Genomic DNA, 25,125 nt, shown 5'->3' on the forward strand with positions numbered 1-25,125 from the left:
GATTCTTTTCCTTGGATCCTGCATTGGCTTGCTGGTGAGTCATTTAGACTTCCTCATGACAATTGGAGCTATGTCAGAGAAGCAAGCTGAATTTTATCAGATTAGCACTTAGGGTAGGCTAGGCAACTAATTACCTCTTTCCCTCCTACATTTCATACTTTAACTCTTTCTCTTCCTCATTATAAATAAAAGCTGCTAGCAGTTTTTTCTATCTTAGGGATAATATTTTGAATTTGGCGAGCATAATATTGAATTTATAACTCTCTTATTTTGTCAAAACCCCAATTCAACCCTTACATAATTCTCCCTTTATTTTCTAGGCCCATTATGCTTTTCCATAAAACTTCTTTCAAATCTAGGAACATAGTATATGCTCAGTAATTACTTATTAATATGAATTCCAAGATATTATATTTAAAAGTCATGGTACAAAAATCTTAGTATCTAAAATTTGATGACTATTATACAACATGGTGACTTAATCCAAATAACGAAGAAAAAATGAGGACAAGAACTTAACTAGCATTAAGGAATGAGAGAGAGTAAGAGAAAGAGTGAGCAAAAGAGCTAAAAGTTAAATATTAAGCAAAATATTAGTATCTCTCCCACATGTCTTTTTTCTCAATTAAAACATAAACAAAAATAACTTAATTTTCATTACATGAAAACTTTGTTTCACAGTGATTCTGGTGGAAAGTAGACTATAAGGAGAGAAAAAAAGGATAGAATAACAAGTGAGGAAATTCAGGAAATATTAACTTTGAAGACATAACCATAAAGGAATCCCTTTGGCAGATATTTCAACTAATCCAATATACTGCAATCTAGAAACTTAAGCTCTTATGATGTATAAGGCACTGTACTAGAATCTGAGGCTACAAAAACAAAAATCAAGTGGTTCCGTCTTTCAAGGAACTTACATTCCATTGCAGGAATATAATATGTACATAGATCAGTAACACAAAGTATTTACAAAGTAGTTCCTTTTTAAAATTGTTTTAAAGCTTTTTTGTATTCATCACTTAGATTTTAAAATAAAATCTTTTCCTCTATGATGTGAGCTATACCCTATGATAATAAATAAACTAAGAAATAAATAAAGAGAATTGGGGTGGGGTGGGGAACAAAGCAGTTCAACAAAACTAATACATCAGTGTAACATGACAGTGTTGGAATACAGAAAGATGGGTACAAGAGGCAGCTAGATGGCTCAGCACCTGGCTTGGAGGCAAGAGGTCCTGGTTAAAACTCTGGCCTCAAGAAAGAACTGTGGGAGTAGAAACATAGAAGAAAAAAATTTCCTTAATCACATGGTTTGGAGGCTTTAAATGATCACTCTAATGCAAATAATAATATGGATATCGATCTTGATCAATGATTCATGTAAAACCCAGTTAAATTGCTCATTGGCTTTGGGAGTGGGGAGGGAGGAGAGGACAAAAAGAATACCAATCATTTAACTATGGGAAAGTACTCTAAAACAAACAAACAAACAAATAAATAAATAAATAAAAACTCTGGTCTCAGACACTTCCTATCTTTCTGACCCTGGGAAAATCACTTAATCCCATTTGACTAGCCCTTACTGTTCTTTTTCCTTAGAACCAATATTTAGTGTTGATTCTAAGACAAACAGTAAGTTTTACTTAAAAAAGAAAAGAAAGATGGGTGCACTGATTCATTGTTGGTTGCATTCATTCATTCAAGAAAATAATTTGGAATTATGTTAAGAAAATAACCAAAATGTTCACAGGCGTTTTAGAAATCCCACTGCTGGGCATATACCTTAAGAAGATCCAAAAGAGAAGGAAAGGCCCTATCACATGAAATATTTCTATTAGCATTTATTTTGTGTGTTAGCAAAGAATTAGAAGCAAAGTAGATTGCCACTACCTGAAGAACAGCTAAAATAAAAATTGTGTTCATGAATTTAATGGAAAGTTACTATACCATAAGAAATAATAAATGTGAAGAATTTAGAGAAAAATGGAAAGACATAAATATATCAGAGTTCCTGAAATTCTTTCCCTCCTTATCTGCATTGCCTGGCTTCTCTGGCTTCCTTCAAGGCCCAAATAAAATCCCAAGACATCTTTCTGATCCCACTTAATGCCAGTGCCTTCTCTCTTTTGATTATTTCCAATTTATCCTGATATATATATCTTTGTTGATTGTATATTCTCTTCTCCATTAGACCTTGAAAGTAAGACCTACTTTTTACCTTTCTTTATATCTCTGTGCTTGGAACAGTGCCTGGATCATAGTAAGTACTTAAAATGTTTGCCGTCTAACAACTAAAGTAAGCAGAACCAAAAAATGGCATAGATAATGTCCACAATAGTGTGAATAGAAAGTGACAACAAAACTCTCCTGAATGCTGTGTAACTGTAATGACCAAGCTTGTGAGGAAGAAGAAGATTCTGGCTCTTTTCCTTCCTTTGAGAGGCTGGGTACTCACCTACAGCTCTTGGGTTTGTATGCCTGATGGTGACACTTGCCTGGCTGCTAGTGTAAGCAGGGATAGGGATGTTCCCTAGTGTAATAGGAAATAGTCTTAATAATAGAAAAGTAGATTTTGCAAGCAGGCTACGGGAAAAAACTTTGGCTGACAGCTATGGACATTCTGAATGGAATGCAGGCAAAGAGGGAGGAGAGAGAAAAACTGTCATTGTTTTTTGAAAGGGGTTTGGAGCAGAAGTGCAGCCAACAATGTCTCCATAGACTAGGGATCTGTGAGATTGGAGAAGCTTGAAGACAACATCTCTCAAGATAAGCCTTAGTAGCGGAAAAGGGTCTGTTTCTGGTGGACAGTTGCAAGAATTTTTCCCTACCTGATATCTCTTGGATTATTTGCTGTGCAAGGTGTTGGTTCCTGGTATCCTGAAGCCATCAAGGAAGTGACCTGGACCATTTGTGAGAAACCCCAATATCTAGCTCTCCCCCTCTAGACCTCAGCCAAGGCTGTCAGTCTGATTGAAGTTAGGTAGACAGAGAAACTTACCCTTAGAACTCCAGTTCTTGCCAGTTAGAGATTTCTAATTACATATATACCTCTCCCACTCTCCTGACCATAATAATACAATTAAACTTTTATTTTTCCCTTTTCCTGTTGGTTTCCTCATAGTGTGTGTATAGTTAACTTTGTGTTTTTTCCCTGGCTAGGTGGATCAGTGTGGCAGTTAGGATTCAACTGTCATACCTGTCAGTTGCCCAAACCATTCTTGAACTGTATTTCCCCAACTTGTTAGGTCCCAACCTATTGTCCATTCCTGTCTCCTACTCACCCTTCTGAACCAAGATAAAATATATAAGTTAACCTCAGTTTTTACCATAAGACTAGGATGATGATTGTGGTTTCTGGAAGTAAAGCTCATGGTTTGCAGGGAGAGGTGGCACACTGCTGTTTCTCAGGCTCATGGGCTTATGTGTCTGTCTATGGCAGTCGGTATTATTATAATAATCTAAGAGATTGATTTTATTACTTTTAAGGATGGAGTTGCAAAGAGCTCAATAGAGATTCTAAGACCGAATATTAAATCCAGCTAGCTCAAAACAAACAAAAAACTCTTTGTATACTCTGGGTCATAGAAAACAGGAATATAGGATTATGTATCTCAATCTTTGGGGACCAAAGAACATGGACAGTTACAAGAAATGGGCCAAAAGAAATCCAAATTTGGAGTCAAGTTAGACTAGTAAATATGGCAATTACAAAGAACTATATAAGAAAATTTTGAAGCCAGGAGAATAGTTACTTTAGAGAAGAGCAAGTATGAGAAATCCAAAGTGTAAACTTAGTTCAGAGTTTGTTAGTACTACTTAATTGTGAATGAATAGTTGAAAGTATAACCTAAGCAAAAAAGTATGGGTCAGTATCATAAGATTTCAACCAAAGTAGTGGAGACATGCAGAAGGAAGAATTCAGAAAAGGAAGAATGGGAATTGTATCCTCAGTATCTTGTGGGTAAAACAACACAATTAAAAAATCTACCAACAAACATTAGGTACTTATTATGTGACAGGCACTAGCAAGCAGCTGAACAGAATTTTATTTACTGCTCATGTGAGGACAGAAATTTGTTATGATGATCTTATGTATCCCCTCCTGTCTTCTTAAGCAGATTGCTCTAACAATCATCCTTTCTCTCACTTCTTCCCTCTTCCTCAAATCTTCAATCCCTATCTAAAGATTCCTTCCCTGCTGCCTATAAACACATTCAAATCTTCTTCATCCTTAAAAAAAAAAAACTGCATTGTGCTCTGTATCACAAAATAATAATTCTAAAGCTGAAAAGGATCTCACATGCCATTTAGTCTACCTCTCTCACTTTAGAGATGAAGAAACTGAGATCCAGAGAGAACTGTCTTGCTCAAAGCCAATTTTCCTTGAAAAAGCTCACTGTCTCTCATTTCTTATTCTCTCAGTTTCTTAAAATTAATTTTTAGAGGCGGAGTCAAGATGGCAGCATAGTAACAGGAACCTTCTGGATTTCCTTCCAACCAATCAATACATGCATCTCAAAAGGACAGAAATCAAAACCAGACAACTAAAGGGGCTCTCCCACTGGATGCAGCCTTAAAGGTAGGCAGTATTTGGGGATTCCCACACTATACATATGGGGTGAAACTGCACTAATTAAAGCATAAGCTGATCATCCCTGTCCCACACCACCTCCAGTGCCAAAGTCAGAGCAAGGGGCAGGGCAATCCCTAAATTCTCAGGGGCTAGCTAAAAGCACCACCCTGATGGTAGTGCAAGGCCGTGGCAGCAAGACTTGAGGCTGAACGGCTCAGAGCTTGGGCAGACAGAGATTGGAGCTTGGGCAGAAACACAGCTGGCAAAGCCCAGGCAGCAGGGGCTGGAAAGATAGCCTCGGGGCAAAACACTTTTAAGCTCTCACTACACAAAGAACATCACAGAACTGCCTGCTCTCCCTCAGGCTTCTGACTGGGGAGGGAAGAAACTACCAAGGCAAAGCCCCACCAGACAAAAGCTAAGAAAGCAATGACCAGCAACATGCAGGAACCCCAATCCAAGAGTGGCAAAAGAAATAAGCAACAGCAAATAAAACTCTTGACCCTGGATAATTTCTATGGATTAAAAAAAAGGGGGGGGGCAGCTGGGTGGCTCAGTGGATTGAGAGCCAAGCCTAGAGACTGGAGGTCCTAGGTTCAAGTCCGGCCTCGGACACTTCCAGCTGTGTGACCTTGGGCAAGTCACTTGACCCCTATTGCCCACCCTTACCACTCCTGGGCCAAAGACGGTCCCTAGCCCGGATGAAAAAGGAGGAGGGTTGGGCATGGGGCTAGCAACCCCACCCTGTAAAAACCTACATCTGCTAAAGAAACTGCAACCTAAAGTAGGGGCAGCTGGGCTAGCTCAGTGGATTGAGAGCCAGGCCTAGAGACGAAAGGTCCTAGGTTCAAATCCGGGCTCAGACACTTCCCAGCTGGGTGACCCTGAGCGACTGTGTGACCCATTGCCTACTGGTTGTGGCCCTATGCTCCTAGAATGGAGTCCCAGGATTAAAAAAAAAAAAAAAATACAAAAGCAACAGCAGAGAGTAAAAAGCAAGCAAACATATCCAAACTTTCCAAAAAGAATGGAAATTGGTCACAAGCTCTGGAGGAACTCAAAAAAGGAGTTCAAGAACCAAGTAAGAAAGATAAAAGAAAAATGGGAAAAGTAGGAATAAGAAATGAACACACAAAAAAAATAATAGTTTAAAAGACAAAAACGCCCATATGGAAAAAGAGGCACAGAAATCAAATGAAGTAATAAGCAAATTGGAGACAAGAACTGACTTGCTAGAAGCCATGAGAAGCAGGATAGGTCAAACCTAAAAGGAAAATCAAAAGAGCATATCTGAAAATTGCTCTTTAAAGACTAGAACTGGACAAGTAGAAGCTAATGATCTCACAAGAAAGCAAGAATTAATAAAGCAAAATCAAAAGAATGAAAAAAATAGAAAGAACCATGAAATATTTCATTGAAGAGACAACTGACCTGGAAAACAGATTCAGGGAAGACAATTTGAGAATGATTGGTCTACCTGAAAGCCTGGAACAAAATAAAAGCCTTGACATATTACAAGCAATTATCCAAGAAAACTGCCCTGATATTCTTGAACAAGAGGGCAAAATAGATGTTGAAAGAATCCATAGATCACTCCCTACATTAAATCCCCAAAAGACAACTCCCAGGAATGTTATAGCCAAATTTAAGAGCTTCCAGGTCAAGGAGAAAATACTGTAAGCAGCCAGAAAGAGACAACTGAGATATCAAGGAGCCCCAGTCAGGATTACACAGGATCTGGCATAGTCCACACTAAAGTTCTATAAGCCTGGAAATATGATATTCAGGAAGGCAAGAGAATTGGGTCTACAACGAAGAATCACCTATCCATCAAAACTGACTATATACTTTCAGGGGAAAATATGGGCATTTAACAAAATAGAAGATTTTCAAGCATTCCTAAAGAAAAGACCAGAACTAAATGGAAAATTTGATGTCCAAATACAAAATTCAAAAGAACCATAAAAAGGTAAACAAGAAGGGGGGAGGGGGATTTTTTAAGGACTTCAGTACAGTCAAATTGATTATATTCCTTTATGGAAAAGTATCTGTAATTCTTAAAAATTGTTTTTATTATCATAGTAGATAGAAGAAATATGTATAGAAAGAGGTTATGGTATTAAGTTGTTTAAGATGATATGTAAAAAAAAATGGAGAGGGGACAAAAAAAGAGGATAGTACTAAGATAAACTTGAAGGAAGATAAAAATAGGATAAATTATACCACATAAAGAGGTGCATGGGGTGGGAGGGAGGGAGAATACTATTTTAAGGAGGGGAGGAAGAGAGTGGTAATAGGTAATACTTAAACCTTACTCTAAGTGGAATCAGTTCTGAGAGGGAAGAACAGACAAATCTATTGGGGGTATCAAATTCTATCTTACACTACAGGGAAGTTGAAAGGGGATAATGAAGGGGGAGAGTGGGGCAGAGAGTAATAAAAGGGAGGGAAAGGTTGCAGGGGCAGGGGAGTGATTAATAGACCTTAAAGAGGAATAAGAAGGGAGAGTGGGAGAAGGAAAGTAAAATAAGGGTGGAGGAAAAGGGACTGATTAAAAGCAAAACTTTGTATGGAAGGAAATAGTGAAAGAAAGGGCAAGACTAAAAGAGGAAATCAAAACGATGGGCAATACACAGGTGGTACTCTTAACACTGAACGTGAATGGGATGAACTCACCAATAAAATGGAAATAGAGTGGATTAAAAACCAAAATCCTACCATATGTTATCTACAAGAAACACACGAGGCAGGTAGACATGCATAGGGTAAAGATAAGAGGCTGGAGCAGAATTTATTGGGCATCAACTGAGAAAAAGAAGGCAGGCGTCACAATTATGATATCTGACAAAGCCAAAGTAAAAATAGATCTGATTAAAAGAGATAAGGAAGGTAATTATATCCTGATAAAAAGCAGTATAGACAATGAAGCAATATCAGTACTCAACATGTATGCACCAAATGATATAGCATCCAGATTTTTAAAGGAGAAATTAGTGGAGCTTAAGGAAGAAATAGATAGTAAAACTATACTATTGGGAGACCTCAATCTTCCTCTATCAGATCTAGATAAATCAAATGAAAAAATAAGAAAGAATTAAGAAATGTGAATGAAATCTTAGAAAAAAATAGTTATTAGATATATGGAGAAAAGTAAATAAGGAAAAAAGAGAATATACCTTCTTTTCAGCAGCATATGGTACATTCACAAAGACTGACCATGTATCAGGGCATAAAAACATTGCAAACAAATGCAGAAAAGCAGTCAATAAATAATAAGTGCAACTTTTTCAGATCACAATGCAATAAAAATTAATTAGTATGGGTACATGGAGAAGCAAATAAAAAATTAATTGAAAATTAAATAATCTGATTCTCCAAAACTGGTATATAAAAGAACAAATCTTAGAAACAATTATTGATTTTATTGAAGAGAATGGCAATGAGGAAGCAACATATCACAATTTTGGGGATACAGCAAAAGCAGTATTCAGGGGAAAATTTATATCCCTCAGTACCCATATTAACAAAAAATAGGAAGGAGATTAATGAATTGGGCATGCAACTAAAAAAACTAGAAAAAGAACAAATTAATAACTCTCAAATAAAGACCAAATTGGAAATCCTAAAAATCAAAGGAGAAATTAATAAAAGTAAAAGTAAAAGAAATTTTGAACTAATAAATAAGACTAGGAGCTGGTATTTTGAAAAAACAAAATAAAGTATTGGTTAATCTAATTAAGAAAAGGAAAGAAGAGAACCAAACTAGCAATATCATGAATGAAAAGGGTGATCTCACCTCTAATGAAGAGGAAATCAGGTAATTATTAAGAACTATTTTGCCCAATTATATGGCAATAAACATGGCAATCTAGATGAAATGGGTGAATATTTACAAAAATATAAATTACCTAGATTAACAGAAGAGGAAATAGAAATACTTAAATAATCCCACATTAGAAAAAGAAATTGAACAAGCCATCAAAGAACTTCCTAAGAAAAAATCACCAGGGCCAGATGGATTCACAAGTGAATTCTATCAAACATTTAAAGATGAATTAATCCCAATATTCTACAAACTATTTGACAAAATTGGCAAAGGAGTCTTAACAAATTCTTTTTATGATACAAATATGGTTCTGATTCTAAAACAAGGAAGACCAAAAACAGGAAAACTACCAATATCTTTCATGAACATAGATGCAAAAAAAATATATTTTTTTTTAATAACAGCTAAGAGGCTACCACAAGTTATCACAGGATTATTCACTATGACCAGGTAGGATTTATATCAGGAATGTAAGGATGGTTTAATATTAGGAAAACCATCCACATAACTGACCATATCATTAATCAAACCAACAGAAATCACATGATTATCTCAATAGCTGCAGAAAAAGCCTTTGACAAAATAAAAAACCCGTTCCTATTGAAAACACTAGAAAATCTAGGAATAAAAGGACCTTTCCTCGAAACAATAAACGATATTTATTTAAAATCATCAGGAAATATCATCTGCAAAAGGGACAAGTTAGATGCCTTCCCAATAAGAAAAAGAGTGAAGCAGGGATGCCCATTATCACCACTACTATTTAATATTTTACTAGAAATGCTGGCAGTAGGAATTAGAGAAGAAAAAGAAATTGAAGGGATTAAGTAAACAATGAGGAAAGTAAACTATCATTCTTTGCAGATGACATGATGGTATACCTAGACAATCCAAGAAAATGAACTAAAAAACTAGTAGAAACAATCAATAACTAGCAAAGTTGAAGGGTACGAAATAAACCCACATAAATCAACAGCATTCCTATATATTTCCAACACACCCCAGCAGCAAGAGTTAGAAAGAGAATCCATTTTAAATTACTGTGGACAACATAAAATACCTGGGAATCTACTTGCCAAGACAAACTCAGGAATTATATGAACATAACTATAAAACACTCTTCACACAAATAAAACTAGATTTAAACAATTGGAAAAACATCAATTGCTCATGAGTAGAACAAGTTAACATAATAAAAATGACAATCCTACCCAAATTAATTTACTTATTCGGTGCTATACCTATCAAACTACCAAAACACTTTTTTATAGAATTAGAAAAAATTATTACAAAATTGACAGTAGCAAGATAGTGTTTGATAAACCCAAAGATCCTAGCTTTTGGGACAAGAACTCACTATTTGACCAAAACCGCTGGGAGAATTGGAAAACTGTATGGGAGAAATTAGGCTTATATCAACATCCTACACCCTATACCAAGATTAACTCGGAGTGGATAAATGACTTAAATATAAAGAGGGAAATCATAAACAAATTAGGTGAATATGAAATAGTATACCTGCCAGATCTATGGGAAAGGAAGGAATTTAAGACCAAGTAGGAGACAGAGAACACTACAAAATGTAAAATGAATAATTTTGATTATGTTAAATTAAAAACTTTCTGTACAAACAAAATAAATGCAACCAAAATTAGAAGGGAAGCAACAAATTTTTATAACAAAAACCTCTGAAAAAGGTCTCATTTCTCAAATTTATAAGGAGCTAAAACAATTGTACAAAAAATCAAGCCATTCCCCAGTTGACAAAAGATCAAGGGACATAAATAGGAAGTTTTCAGATAAAGAAATCAAAACTATCAATAAAGACATGAAAAAGTGTTCTAAATCCCTCCTGATTATAGAAATGCAAATCAAAAGAACACTGAGGTATCACCTCACACCTGCCAGATTGGCCAATATGTTGGAGGGGATGTGGCAAAATTGGGACATTAATGCATTGCTAGTGGAGTTGTGAATTAAAGCAGCCATTATGGAAGGCAATTTGGAACTATGTGGCCATACCACTGCTGGGTTTATACCCCAAAGAGATAATAAGGAAAAATACTTGTACAAAAATATTCATAGCCACACTCTTTGTGGTGACAAAAAATTGGAAAATGAGGGGGTGTCCATCAATTGGGGAATGGCTGAACAAATTGTGGTATATTGGTGATGGAATACTCTTGTACTGTAAGGATTGATGATCTGGAAGAATTCCATGTGAACTGGGAGAACTTCAATGACCTGATGAAGAACCAGGAAAACATTGTACACAGAAAGTGAAACATTGTGGAACAATCCACTGTAATGGACTTCACTACTAGTAGCAGTGTTACAAGCCAGGACACACCTGAAGGGCTTGTGTAAAAGACTGCTATCCACACTGAGAGAAAGAACTAGGGGAGTAGAAATGCAAAAGCAAAAATATATGATATCACTTATCACGTGTATATTTGGGTAAGTGATTTGAGGTTTAGGCTTTAAAAGATCACTCTATAGCAAAAATGAATAATATGGGAATAGGTATCAAGTGACAACATTTGTACAACCCAGTGGAATTGCTTGTTGGCTTTGGGGGAAGGGAAGGAAAAGGGGAGGGAAAGAAAATGAACCGTGTAAACATGGAAAAACACCTAAAAACAAAAATAAATAAATATTTTTGGAGAGTGCATAAAATTGAATTAATTTTTTTTAAACCCTTAACTTCTGCATATTGGCTCCAAGGCAGAAGAGTGGTAAGGGTGGGCAATGGGGGTCAAGTGACTTGCCAAAGGTCACATAGCTGGGAAGTGTCTGAGGCCAGATTTGAACATAGGATCTCCCATCTCTAGGCCTGACTCTCAATCCACTGAGCTATCCAGCTGCCACTGAATTAATTTTTAATCATCTAACAGATGCTAAAAGTATGAACATTTCAAATTCTAAAGTGCAGAATGCAAAGGAAACTGTGAACTTCCATTATATACATTTGAAAAGTATATATTAATCAGTACAGTGCCTTAAACAAAGTAGGTTCTAACACTTATAGAAATGCTTAATGACTGCTAGATTAAATTTATTGTGCTTGGGGCAGCTAGGGTGCTTGTTGGATGGAAAGCCAGGTCTGGGGATAGAAGGCCCTACATTCAAATTTGGTCTCAGAAGCATCCTAGTCATTTGACCCTGGGCAAATTACTTAACCCCAATTGTCTATCCCTCACCTCTCTTGTCTCTGAACTGAAACTCTGTATCAGTTTTTAAAAAAATTTTAATGTGCTAATAACAAAAGTGTCTTGCTTCTGTTCCCTTTTGAATTTTTCTGCACTCTTCTATATATTTTTTAGGATTTCACTGATGCTTTTTTCCTTTATAATTTTTTGGGGAAGTGGTGCTGTTACCAGTACCAACCAACTCCACTCCCAACTTACTGTACACTGAGGTTCTTTGTGCAAAATATAAATATAATAAAGCAAAACAAACTGGCCATGTCTGGAAATGAATTTCTCATTCTCTACCTCTAGTTTATCACATCTTTGCCAAGAGGAGGGAGGCATCCTTCATCATCAGTTTTCTGAAGTCAATATTAGTCATCGCATTTATCAGAGATCCTGAGAATTTTCAAAGTTGTTTTCCTTTATTAATTGTTGTGGTGATTTTATAAAATGTTTTCCTGTTCTTCACACTTCATTCAAGCTCATATAAATCCTTTCTAGTTTCTATTAATTGATCAGAGTCATCATTTCTTATGAAACAATAATACGGTATACTGCATTCACATTCATACAGGAAGGAAAGAAGAAAATAAGCATTTATTAAGCTCCTACTATATCCCAGGTACTGGCTTAAGTGCTTTACAAATATTATCTCAGTAAATTTTCACAACATTGGTAGCTGCTACTATTACCCCATTTTACATTGAGGAAAGAGAAGCGAACTGAGGGGTTTTTTAAGGTGACTTACCCAAGGTCTCTGAAAGCAGATTTGAACTTAGATCTTCCTGACTACTCCTAATGCTTTACTCCCTGAGCCTTCTAGCTACCTCTGTATTATAATTTGTTTACATATTCTCCAATTGATGGGTAACTACCATGTGTTACAATGAAAAGTACTGCTATAAATATCTTTATACATATAAATGTATCTTTTCCCTATTTTAATTCTTTCAGAAGTTTTTTTAGTTTATTGCTAAGTGAAAAGATAAGGGAAGTTTGGTGACTTTGGGGATATTCCTTCAGGTTACTTTTGAAAATACGTGCTTAGGGAGCAGCTGAGTAGCTCAGTGGACTGACAGCTAGGCCTAGAGACGGGAGGATCCTAGGTTCAAATCTGGCCTCAGACACTTCCCAGCTGTGTGACCCTGGGCAAGTCACTTAACCCTCATTGCCTACCTTATCAATCTTCTGCCTACCCTTATCAATCAATCTGTCAATACACAGTATTGACTCCAAGACAAAAGGTAAGGGTTTAAAAAAATAAAAATAAAAAAAAAGAAAATACATGCTTAATAGTGGTATTTCTGCTTAAGAGGCAAAAGAATAGACAGGCTCCCTTCTTTATTTATATTCATGTCATGTTTAAAGAAGGAGAGGAAGAATCCTCCACAGGTTGAATGAAACCTCTCTGGCAAATTTATAGGAAATCACAGATGAGAGTTAGGCAGACATGGACAGGCATAGCTGGGTTGTGATCCACACTGCAGGAAGGAATATCCACATCAGGATCCAATGGAGTTTTAATTGAAAAATTGTGGATTACATGGGGGAGGGGGTATTTTATGCTATAATTCAGATTTTATCTCTGAAAAAAGTTTTCTTTTTAAAAAATCCCACTGAAGAATTTTAATGTAAGTCTACTTACCGTATAAAATTACTATAAGTTCATACTGGTAACCTCAGATCTAAGATTGAAAAGCAGCACTGCTGCTACATCTGACTGGATTACAAAAGAAGTAGCATATTTAGGCTATCATGTTCAACAAGTACATTTAAGAGCTGGCCAAATAGAAAACATATTTAGAGATGTTTGGTTCAATATTTCAGTTTAGAATTTTTTAAAAGCAATCAAACTGAGCTGAATGACAGAAGAGTTGGCTCAAACTCTATACAAAGATTTTTTTTTCTAATTTGTTGGTCCCTCAACATTAGAACCACTTCAGAGGAAATGGGGATATCAGGGAGTCATAATCCAATGGGTAACTGTGACATCAAGGAATAAAGAGAAAAGGGATAGCTTATTCCAAATTACTAATAGTAAATGAAATTCAATTTAAACAGCTCTGAGGACTCAGCTAATACCCTGCAAACTGGCAAAGATGAGAAAACCAGGAACAGTTGATGACAGAGAGGCTATGGGATGATGCTCAATTTCCCACCACTGGGCACATACTCCCAAAGATAGGAAACAATGTCCAATATATGCCACAGTTTTCCTGGTAGGGCTTTCTGTAGCTACACACAGAACTGGAAATAAAAGTAAGCACACATTGATTAGCAAATGCTCTTTCTGCTTCTTATACATGACACTTCCTCTTCCATTTCTACTCTATTACACTAGTCATTCTATCTACTAGGAATGCACTTCTTCCTTAGCTCTGTCTCAGTTTCTCTCTTTCACTAAGATGTAGCTCGACAATTTGGCATTATACCCAAAGGGCTCCAAAAATGTGCATACTGGGGCAGCTGGGTAGCTCAGTGGATTGAGAGCCTGGCATAGAGATGGGAAGTCTTAGGTTCAAATCTGGCCTCAGATACTTCCTACCTGTGTCACCCTGGGCAAGTCACTTAACCCCCATTGCCTAGCCCTTAACACTCTTCTGCCTTGGAACATAGTATTGTTTCTAAGGCAGAAGGCAAGGGCTTAAAAATTAACTAAATAAGTAGATAAAATGAAATAAAATAAAAATAAAATAAAAATGTGCATATTATTTGATTCAGCAATACCACTACTAGGTCTGTATCCCAAAGAGATTTAAAAAAGAAAAGGAAAGGAAAAGGGCCTATTTGTTAAAAAATATTTATAGCAGCTCTTTTTGTGGCAGCAAAGAATTTGAAATTATGGGGATGTTCATCAAATGGAGATTGGCTGAACTAATTGTGATATATGATTGTAATTGAATACTATTGTGTTGGAAGAAATGATGACCAGGATTTACATGAGTTGATGCAAAGTAAAGTGAGCAAAACCAGAATATTGTACACAGTAACAGCAATATTGTTGATGAACAAATGTGAATGGCCTAGTTATTCTCAGCAATACAGTGATCCAAGACAATCCCAAAGATTCAAGATAAAAAATGTCAACTGCTTCCAGAGAAAGAATTAATGTAGTCTAAATTCAAACCAAAACATACTGTATTTGACTTTCTTCTTTTCTTTTTTCTTTTTTGGGTTTAAGCTCTTTTCCACAAAATAACTAATATGGAAAAATGTTTCATAAGATTGCACATGCAAAATCTATATGAGATTGCGTACCGTCTCCAAGAGGGGAGATGAGAAAGAGGGAGGGAGGGTGGAAATAAAGGAAGAATTTGGAACTTAAATTTTCTTAAATGAATGTTTAAAAATTATTTTTACATGTAATTGAACAAAAATAAAATATTAAAAAATAAATGAATATTATTTACACTTTGCTTATCATCTCAGGGAAGGGTGGATAGGAATAGGTGGGAGGGAGAAAATTAGGGGCTCAAAATTAAAAAAAAAAACAAATGTTGAAAATAGTTTTTTACATGTAATTGGGGGGAAGGGAGATAAAAAAATTTTAAGAATAAGATGCAACTCAAACACCCTCTTCTGCTGGAAGCCTCTTGGAATTCCCTAACTACTAGTGTCTTCTCTTCAAAACTATGTTGAATTTGGCCATTTTGTAAATATTTATATTTATTAAATTTGTATTGATTTCATATATCCTCTTCTATCTATTTATCTCCAATATAATATAAATTCTTTGTTAGTAAAGATTATTTCATTTTGTAAACTTACACCCCCAGCACCTAGGATGGCACCTGGCACATAATGAGCTCTTTATTAATACTTTGGGATCAAATGGTTAAAAGTCTACTGTATATGAATATAATGGAATATTAAAGTGAAGGAAGATGTGAAGTATAATGGTATAATGAACATAGAGGTGATCTTGAATCAGGAGGGATTTCTTTAAGTCCCACATTAGATACATATTGGCAATGATTGAGCAAGTCACTTAATTTTTCAGGGGTATGGGTAACTCTAAGACTAGTAGTTGCAGAAGAATCTCCTATCTGTACCAATAAAAGGAGTTACCTCAATGGCTCTACTTGTGTCAATGAAAAAATACAAATATGAGGAATTCAGAGAAACAAAGAAGATTTATATGACTGATCCAGAGTGAAATAAGAACCATATAAAATGACTATCATCAAAGTGATGAATGCCCATAAAAGGATATTAAATTGTGAAAACTGATAAACAAAAAAGATTTTAGAAAACATAATGAAAAATCTCTTTCCTTAAAGCACAGAGGCAGAAGACTACTAGAACAGACGTGAGATGTGACCTCTGTATTGATTTTTTTGCTTGTTTTTGTTGCTGTTGTTATTGTTATAAAGGAGATTTCAGTCTGGATGTGGGAAAGATGATTTCCCCTCTGGCATACAAAGACAAAAATATATCAATAAAACTTCAACAAAAAAGAAATACCTAAGTGACAGAATGTGGAACTTCCCATCCCACCCAAAAGACACAAAGATCAAGTTTCGGTGCATTCTTCTGAGGCTACTCAGCAGGGATTGTGGTACTTTAAATTTAATCATTCAAAGGTGAAACTGTAGGGGATTGTTGTCAGGTTTAGGAATACTGTTCTTTATAAGTTAAGAAATGCTCAGCTTGCTAATAATATGACAACAATAATAATAACAATCTGTAAAGTACCTAATATATAAGATTTCATTTAATCCTCATAATAATACTAATATTCTCTCCTTTTTACAGATGATGAAATTCATAATGAGTTAGATTAAATGACTTCCCCAAGGGTCACAAAGTTAGCAAGTGTCTGAAGTAGGATTTGAATCCATATCTTCCTGACTACAAATCAAGCACATAGTACTGAAGATGCCTTGGATCCTCCTTTGACTTCTTCACCATCATTTAGCTTTTACTCTAGGAGCTCCTAATCAATGCTCATCACAACAGCCTACTGTAGTTGATCCTTGCTCATGGCATAGCTTCTGACTATGCCATATAGAGCATATGAAAGACACTGGTTTGTGTTTAGAAATAGAAAAAGAAGAAAATCAAGAACAGAACGAACATATGGAAGCACAGAAAACCTTTGTCTTAATCTGGGAAAACCTTTGACCTTCAGAAGTTCATGAAAATGATAAAAAGAAAAGCATCTGATGAAGGTGAAATACAAAAGGTAGCAGAAATTAAGAAAATTAAGACCACCAAAACAAAGACATATAAGGTAAAATTTCTCTTCAGTGAACTTGGTTTTCTTCTTCAGTTTCTTTTCAGAAAGTAAATGTGGGGACAGCTGGGTGGCTCAGTGGACTGAGAGCCAGGCCTAGAGGCAGGAGGTCCTACGTTCAAATCTAGCCTCAGACACTTCCCAGCTGTGTGACCCTGGGCAAGTCACTTAACCCCCATTGCCTAGCCCTTACCACTCTTCTGCCTTGGAGCCAATACACAGTATTGACTCCAAGATAGAAGGTAAGGCTTTAAAAAAAAAAGAAGTAAATGCTATTTCTAATTCTTTTTTAACCTATGAAGAACCCTATATGTAGAAAATACAAGTCTTTTGCTCATAAACTTGCAAAAACCAAGGGCTAGTGGGTCATCACTCTATCTTAAGTAATGAAAATGAATAGTATGTGAGAAAAAGAAAAAAAATGGGCTTCAACTAAATAAACTACTTTCCAGCTAGACATTAATCTGCCTTATCTTCCTTGTCTCCTTAAAAATACTCCAGTGGAACAAGCACTAGTCACTGTAATTCCAGTATGAACAGAAAGGTTCCAGAAATTAGCAACCTGAAACAATTAAATAATAAGTTGATTTGGGGAGTATTAAAATTTCCCAAAATGATTAGAAATTATTGAACTTATTTTTATTTATTTGGGGGACCACAAATCAGAATCCTACAGGTAAAAAAATAGTTCTGTTCATATTTTAAGGAAGCATATACAAAAGAAAGCTGCATTTTCCATACAATTATTTCAATACAATTTCATACAATTATTTCCAATACCTTCTTTAAGCATGAAATATGTTCTCTTCTAGATTTAATTATTAGATAAGACTGTATATTATGACTGATTGATGGAAAAGTGGCTGTTATCTTGCATTTCAAAAGGCAAGAAACTGACTATGCTATGTAAGTTTACAGGAAAGCAACAGGACTATAAAAGATTTCTGCATTAGAACACTCACTAAAAATTTCATGATGTAATTGCTTCAAAATCTCCCATCCAATTACTATCATCATTACTACTGTTGCACTACATTAAGCCAACAATACTAGAAATATGAAAATTCTGTTCACCCACATGCCTGGATGCTCACCTATTTTTCTTCTAAGGAAGTGGGCAGATAAGACCTGGAAGTGCAGTGGTAGAAATAGAACCAGGAAACTTTCTTATTTATGAAGCCCACATTTTAACTACCAACCAAATATGCCTCCAAAGATATAGGCCCATTCTCCACATTCCTGATTCTAAACGGGTGAACAAGTGACTCCTATTTCTGATCCCAATTGTGCTGCTAACTCAATAGTGACTATTTCATCGCCTGATTTTAGTTCTTGCTTTTACACCCTAGCACAGCTTTGGACAGCATTCCTGAAGCCAGTTTGTCAAGTCTCACACCCTAAGCTCTGCCTCTCATGGCAAATAGTCCTCAGCAACAGCTCATGACACAGAAGAGGGAAAAGCAGGCAATCCTGGCAATCAGTTGCCCATGACAGGGAACAAAGCCAGGGCCAGCAGAGAAGACATATTATGTTCTTTAAAATTGGGCCAACTCTTTTTCTTACACATTTGGGCTTTTATCAGACTTGCCAACTCCCTGATTTACCAGAAGACTTACAGATTTTCCCCAGATGCTCTCAACTCCAGGAAAAGGTCATTTTTCTCCCAGTAATTGATCAAGTTGCACCAGAAAAGGGAGAGACACTACCCTCAGTCCCACTACGGACTGACCAGAAGTCCAATCACTTGCTCTATGGACTGCCAACACTATTTGAACAGGCAATATGATAGTACACAAAATACAAGATATCTGATAGTTTATTAATAGCTGGAATCTCTGTCTCTTTCAGAAAAAAAGAATTGGCCATAACAACCCTTCTTCCACTGGGTAGGTACTGAGTTGATCTGCTGATTTAATTCAGGGAAGATAGGGACTTGCTAACCATTAATACTCAGGTCCAGATTTCTCAGAGTCCTTACCTCTAAGACTTAAGTAGAAGATGAGGGTGGAGGGAAGTTCATGGAGAAGAAAAAATAGTAACTTCTCTTATTTTTCTCTTATTTAACTAGGCTATCCTTTGGTCCTGTCCTTACGATGGTTAGTTAAAAGCATGTCCATTAAAAGCAGAACCAGAAGAACATTGTACACAGAAAGTGAAACATTGTGGAAAGATCAAATGTAATAGACTTTGCTACCAATAGCAATGTAATGATCCAGGACAATCGCAAGAAACTTGTGGGAAAGAATGCTATCCACATCAAGAGAAAGAACTATGGGAGTAGAAACCCAGAAGAAAAACATATGATTTATCATTTGTGTGTATGGATATAGGATGTGGGGTTTTGGTTTATAAAAGATTACTCTATTACAAAAATGAATACTATGTAAATAGGTATTGGGTGGCTCAGTGGATTGAGAGCCAGGCCCAGAGATGATAGGTCCTGGGTTCAAATCTGGCCTCAGACACTTCCCAGCTGTGTGACCCTGGGCAAGTCATTTAACCCCCATTGCCTAACCCTTACAGCTCCTTCTGCCTTAGAACTAATACCCAGTTTTGATTCCAAGACAGAAGGTAATGGTTTAAAAAAAAAAAAAAGTATTGAGTAATACTACATGTATAATCCAGTAGAATTGCTTGTTGGCTCTGGGATGGGAGGAGGAAAAGGGAAGGGAATAAACATGAATCATGGAATCATGGAAAAATATTTTAAAATAAATTTTAAAAAAGAAAAAAGTATGGCCATTAAGATTTTTAAAAAAAAACCTACTTTGGATCAATGACATGACCTCTCACTTTATTTCATCTACACACATAATCTCATTCCAAGTCTCCCAGAACTGTACTGTGTCCATAATTGACAAATTTGGCCTGTACTTGCTTTGTCATAATTATAACTTGCTTTGTCATAAATATAATCTTCAAATAGTGGAATCAGTTAACACAGGATCTAGAGCTATCCTGAGAGCTTATCTGGTTCAATTCTCTCATTTTAAGAATAAGGAAATTAAGGTCCCAGGCCATGAAATGACTGTTCAACACAAACCAGGTATTACATGACAAAAGGTGGGGTTTTAACTCAATATTTTGAATTCAGAACTAGTGTTGTTTCTGCTGTGTCAGATATCAATTTATTTTCTTGCTACTTTTTATGGGAAAGATCTATGAAGTGACCCTAAGAAGAAAGAAAAGGTAATTAGTGGCCATGAAGGAACTCATTTGACTACTGCTCTTTCTTAAATTCTGGGTCTGTGCCAAACTGGTATTGGTTTTCTGTTTATTTCCCAATATGTCATATTACTATCCATTTAGATAAGCCTGAAACACAAAGCAACTTCTTAAAAAACAGTTTCTCTTGCAAAGACAAGGCCTGGGAAATAAGACCAAAAAATCTTTTATTTTGTTGTCACTTACCTACTTGGCCACCGGGTGCCACAGTAGATCTACTTGCAATCGTAACTTTAGTTTTGGCATCATACTAGTATAAATAACTAATTCATACCTTCTTCCATTATTATTATTATTATTATTATTATTATTATTATTATTATTATTATTATTATTATTATTATTCCTATTGACTCCCAGAGGAGCATAGGGCCGCAACCATCTCACCTTCTTCCATACTGACTCATAAATGAAAGAGACACTAAAAATGATTCTCTCAATGTATTATAATTCTTTTTTAATAAATATCACTTATAAACTAATTGAATAATTTACCTTTTGCAGAAGAAATAGCAATATTCTTCAAAAATTCTGATTGACCTTTATAAAGTGTTGCATTTTTATTTCTATTCCAATAGTGTGCATGGTCTTGGTACTTATTAAAATGAGGGAATGAAGGATGATTTCAGGTCTATACTACTAGTCAATCTTGAAGTCCAAACACAGGAATGACAAGTGCAACAACACCCTCTCAATTCCTGTGGTTCAAATCTGTTGCTATACTCCACCTTTATTTACTAGTACTAAAAGCATTTTGTTTTTAGGAAATAACTCCATAGTTGGAAAGGTAACATCAAATGAATATAGAAAATTCCCACTTATCTAGGGTGGTAGGTATGAAAATAGAATCTTTTCTTTAACTGAATATTTTAGTTAATCAAGGGGAGTCTTCTAAAATATGAGCCATCAATTTTCAAAGAATTAGTATACAATAAGATGCATGTGACCCTGAAACTGCATCAAAGAACATCTTTATTTTAAAGACAATTTGAGATCTTAAATTATCTCAAAGCAAAAAGATTGAATATAAGATCATAAAGTAATAGGTTTAGAAGTGGAGGAAACTTTAGAACTCATAAAGTTCAACCTTTTCACTTTAGAGCTAAAGAGACCAAGGCAAAGAAAAATTAAGCGACTAAGTATCTGAGAAAGGATTTGAACTTGAGTCCAAATCCAGGATTTTACCAACTATTTCAATATATAGGAAGAAGTATCAAAGATTGGGCTGAATCTATGTTGACCCTGTATATTCTGGTAGCCAATTTTTAAAAAAGAACTTATCATTTGTACTTATAACTTCTGTTTCTTCACATTCATTTCTGAATATATCCATCACTCCTCCTCATTACTATTTTCCTCTCCCTCAAACTCTCTTTTAGTTACTTATATCCTTATATGTTATAAAGCTTCATCTGCCACGTGGCACATGCCACCCTCAACATTCCATCCAGGGCAACTGCCAGGTTTGACCTAAGCCAAACATGGCAATGCTAAAACCTGTATTACAAAGAATGTCAGTTTCTTGAAGATGGAGTGGGGGGGTAAGGGTTGTATCCCAAAAAGGCAGTAGAGCCTAGTGGACAGGCAGAGCTGATTTCAAAGCTGTGTGATCCTGGACAAAACTCTCACCGTATCAATGTTCCAAGTATCAGAAATCCTGCCACCCTGCAATAGTAGAGAAAGTCCCCTTGCCCAGTGATGAGATCTCAAGCCTAGTTCCTGACCCCTATCTGTAGCACTCTTACATATGAGGGTACAAGAAAAAAACCTATAGCTTCAACAATACAGGGAACTACTGGGCAAGGAAAATCTCTCTACCAAGACAATTCAACACTTTTCCTACAAGATTACTCTTAGTTGCCTAGAATGAGCACTGAGAAGCAGCAAAGAATAGTGAATAAAGAATAGACATCGGAGCCAGGAAGACCAGGGTTCAAGGTGTGCACAAAGTAGGTACTTTTGCCCTAAAGTTCATACTGGGCAAGTTGAGAGAAGTTTTGAAATTCATGGGTAAATATTTTTCAAACTATCCCACAACCCCATCAAGGTGCTAGGAAAATAGCCTGAGAATAGCTTCTCCATTTCTATAATCATAATTTTAAATATATACAAGAAGGAAGTAACCAAGAAAATGAAAAGAAGTTAAAATCAACAGGACACAAAATCTCTCTTTCATTTTCTGCTCTCATTCTAGTCCAGCTTTAAATATTCTATCTTTTCAATCTCCAAGATACCCACAGCAAAGATAAATATGAAAAGGTGTGCGTGAAATGTTATTTAAATTTAAAACATTTCTTACCTTCATCAGCAGAATCTGAAGTACTGCTTTTATCCAGAGAAAGGTATTCATTCTTGTTCAGGTCCAGGGCCTTGGGTGGGGATCTATTTAATCTTCTTTCTGAAATCAGTAAAGGGCTTTTCTTGTTCTGTTTGGGACTTATGGAATCCTCTTTCCGTAATCCCTAAAAGAAAGAGTGAACAACTAAATGTTAAAAACAAAAAGGAAATAATTTGTTTTCCATATTAAAGTCTCTTAACAGAGTTCCAAATATAGTAATTTATTGTTAGAGGGGAAAAAAGTATACTGTGGGATGATCACTCTTTGATATTTATCAGTGCACTAAAAAGAAGTAAACTAATATACAAAAGATATATTTGACTAGTCTTCTGAGACAAAAAATGGAAGGAAATACATGAATATCTGAAGGTGCAACCTATCTTTTTTTCATGTGTTTATTAATGAGAAAATTTGCAAAACCACAGATAGCAAATTCTCTGAGTACAGGGTACTCAATCTGCAGGGCTAGGCAATGGACTTGTCTAGGGTCACACAGCTGGGAGTGTCTGGTGCCAAATTTGAACTCAGGACCTCCCATCTCCAGGCCTGGCTCTCTATCCACTGAGCCCCCTACCTTCCCCTCACCAAGCTTACCCTGAGCCGATGCTCCCAAATGACTGCCATCTTGCCCCATCCCCATCCTCTTTTAAGATCCCTTTTATGTACTTTTTTATACTGTTAAAAGTATAAGCTCCTTGAGAGCAGGAACTATTCTTTTGGCTTACACTTAAAACAGTGCTTGGCTCACAGTAAGCACTTGATAAATACTTTATCTATCTATCTTAGCAAATGAACAAATTAATAAAAGGAATTTATATTCTAGTAGATGGGTATGACACATACCAATAACTGTACCACACAATAATAGATGACACATATTAGAAAGCAAAAAAAAAAAAAAAAAAAAGAAGTGTCATATACATATACACTAAGTATATACAAAAAAATACAAAAGAATTTAAGGTAGTTTTTGGACTAGCAGCTAAAGGAATTAGCAATGGCTTCATGGAGAAGAAGACATTGTTCAAATTGAGTTTAGAGGTGGAGGAGAAGAAAAGCATACCAAGGCAAAGAAAGGCTCCATACTAACCATTTTGGGTGTACTTCCATTAAATGATTCTGTCTCTGGAACCCTATTAATGGGTTCACGAGTAAAATTGATTGAACTTGATAATTTTTCATCTCTTTCCCCAGATTCATCCAAGCTGCTTCTTCCTGGACTTCTGTAAGAAAATTTATGTTCCTCTTATTAACAATAGAAAGGAGAGAGAGTAAAGGAGACAAAAAGGAAAAGGAGAGGAAGATGAGTACTTAACTTGGATTCAGGAAGACCAGGGTTCAAATCTCACCTCTAACACTCTCTCTCTACCTATGTGACCTTAGAAGTGACTTAAAATCTCTAGCCCCAAGTTACCTCATCTATAAAATGAGGTTGGATGAAATGGCTTCTGAGGCCCCTTTCAGCCCTCTATTCATGAGCTTGTGAATCAGAAGCTTGCTATAGTGGGATCCATGTAAGGCACTCACCCATCTGGAGCTTGGGTATCTCAGTTATAAAAGGTTTAAGTCCTTCATGACATGGCCACTGATCCAAGTTGTGAGTAGGGGAAGAATAAAGTAAAATAGGGCTAAAGAGACTGACTTAACATAATGGACCACCTATGAGGCACTTCAGTGGTGCATTAGATAGAACTTCTGGAGTCAGGAAAACCTGAGTTCAAATGTGGCCTCTAACATTTGCTAACTGTGATTCTCACACACAGTAGGATCATGAAGAGACAGGTATGACTGATGACTGAACAATAACAATAAGAAGTATTTCACCAATCAGAAGAATTGATTTTTAAAAACTAGTTCTTAGAAAGTATGACTTGAATAGAAATTTTTGTCCATTGAAATAAATGTCACAGAGTATTATTCTTGATTATCTTTCCCTCTCAGCCTCCATGATACGACTTCCTTCTGGCTCTCTTATTTTTGAGACTCTCCCATTCTCCTTCACCAGCCCACAGCCCCCCTGTTATATCCTCAAAGTGTAGGTATTCTCAAAATCTCTGCCCTTATGATAATACATGTATAACCCAGATCAAATCGCCTGCTAGCAGGGAGGGAAGGAGATAAATTCGATCATATAACTTAGGAAAACTTGTGTGATAATTTATTACATGTAATTGGTAAAAATAAAAAAATATTAAAAGTTAGAAAGAAAAAAAATTCTGCCCTTACTACTCTTCTCATCCTCTCCCTTGTTCTTCCTGACTCTTTCCCTCATCTCTCTTTCCCAACATTATTCTGCTAGAATTGGTCATTACGTCTATACAGATGACCTTCAATTTTGTCCCAATTTTTCCCATAAGTTACAATCCCACATTTCATGAAATCATAGGTTAAAGGCTAGAAAAAAACTTTAGAAGTCATCTAGTTCCTCTTATTTTGGAGGTGAAGAGTCTGTGTGTGAGGGAGATCCAATGACTTATCCAAGATTCCACAAATAATCAACAAGCATTTATGAAATAAATGCCTACTAGGTTTCAGACACTGTGCTAAGTAGTAAGAATACAAAATACAAAAGTGAGATCACCCTAATCCTCAAGGAGCTTCTATTCTGCTAGGTAGATGGAACACCTTCAGAAAGTTCCTATGTAAGTAAACAAAGAATATAGATGAAATACAAAGTAATGGGGCATGGGAGTGGAGAGAAATAACACCTGGGAACATTGGGAAAGGTCTTGA

General features: G+C 35.9%; 1 protein-coding gene across 1 annotated transcript in view; it reads right to left on the reverse strand.

Annotated features, from left to right (window-relative positions):
* Positions 1–25,125, reverse strand: part of GRAMD1C (GRAM domain containing 1C) — a 132,052-nt gene that overhangs the window by 24,864 nt on the left and 82,063 nt on the right. Inside the window, exons 8-9 of the mRNA XM_044670087.1 lie at positions 23,483–23,615; positions 22,354–22,516 (exon numbers count right to left, since the gene is read on the reverse strand). Of these exons, the coding sequence (XP_044526022.1) occupies positions 22,354–22,516; positions 23,483–23,615 (296 nt within the window). The remainder of the gene's footprint in view (positions 1–22,353; positions 22,517–23,482; positions 23,616–25,125) is intronic.

The sequence above is a fragment of the Gracilinanus agilis genome, chromosome 3 (assembly GCF_016433145.1).
Source record: "Gracilinanus agilis isolate LMUSP501 chromosome 3, AgileGrace, whole genome shotgun sequence".
Lineage (NCBI taxonomy): Eukaryota > Metazoa > Chordata > Mammalia > Didelphimorphia > Didelphidae > Gracilinanus > Gracilinanus agilis.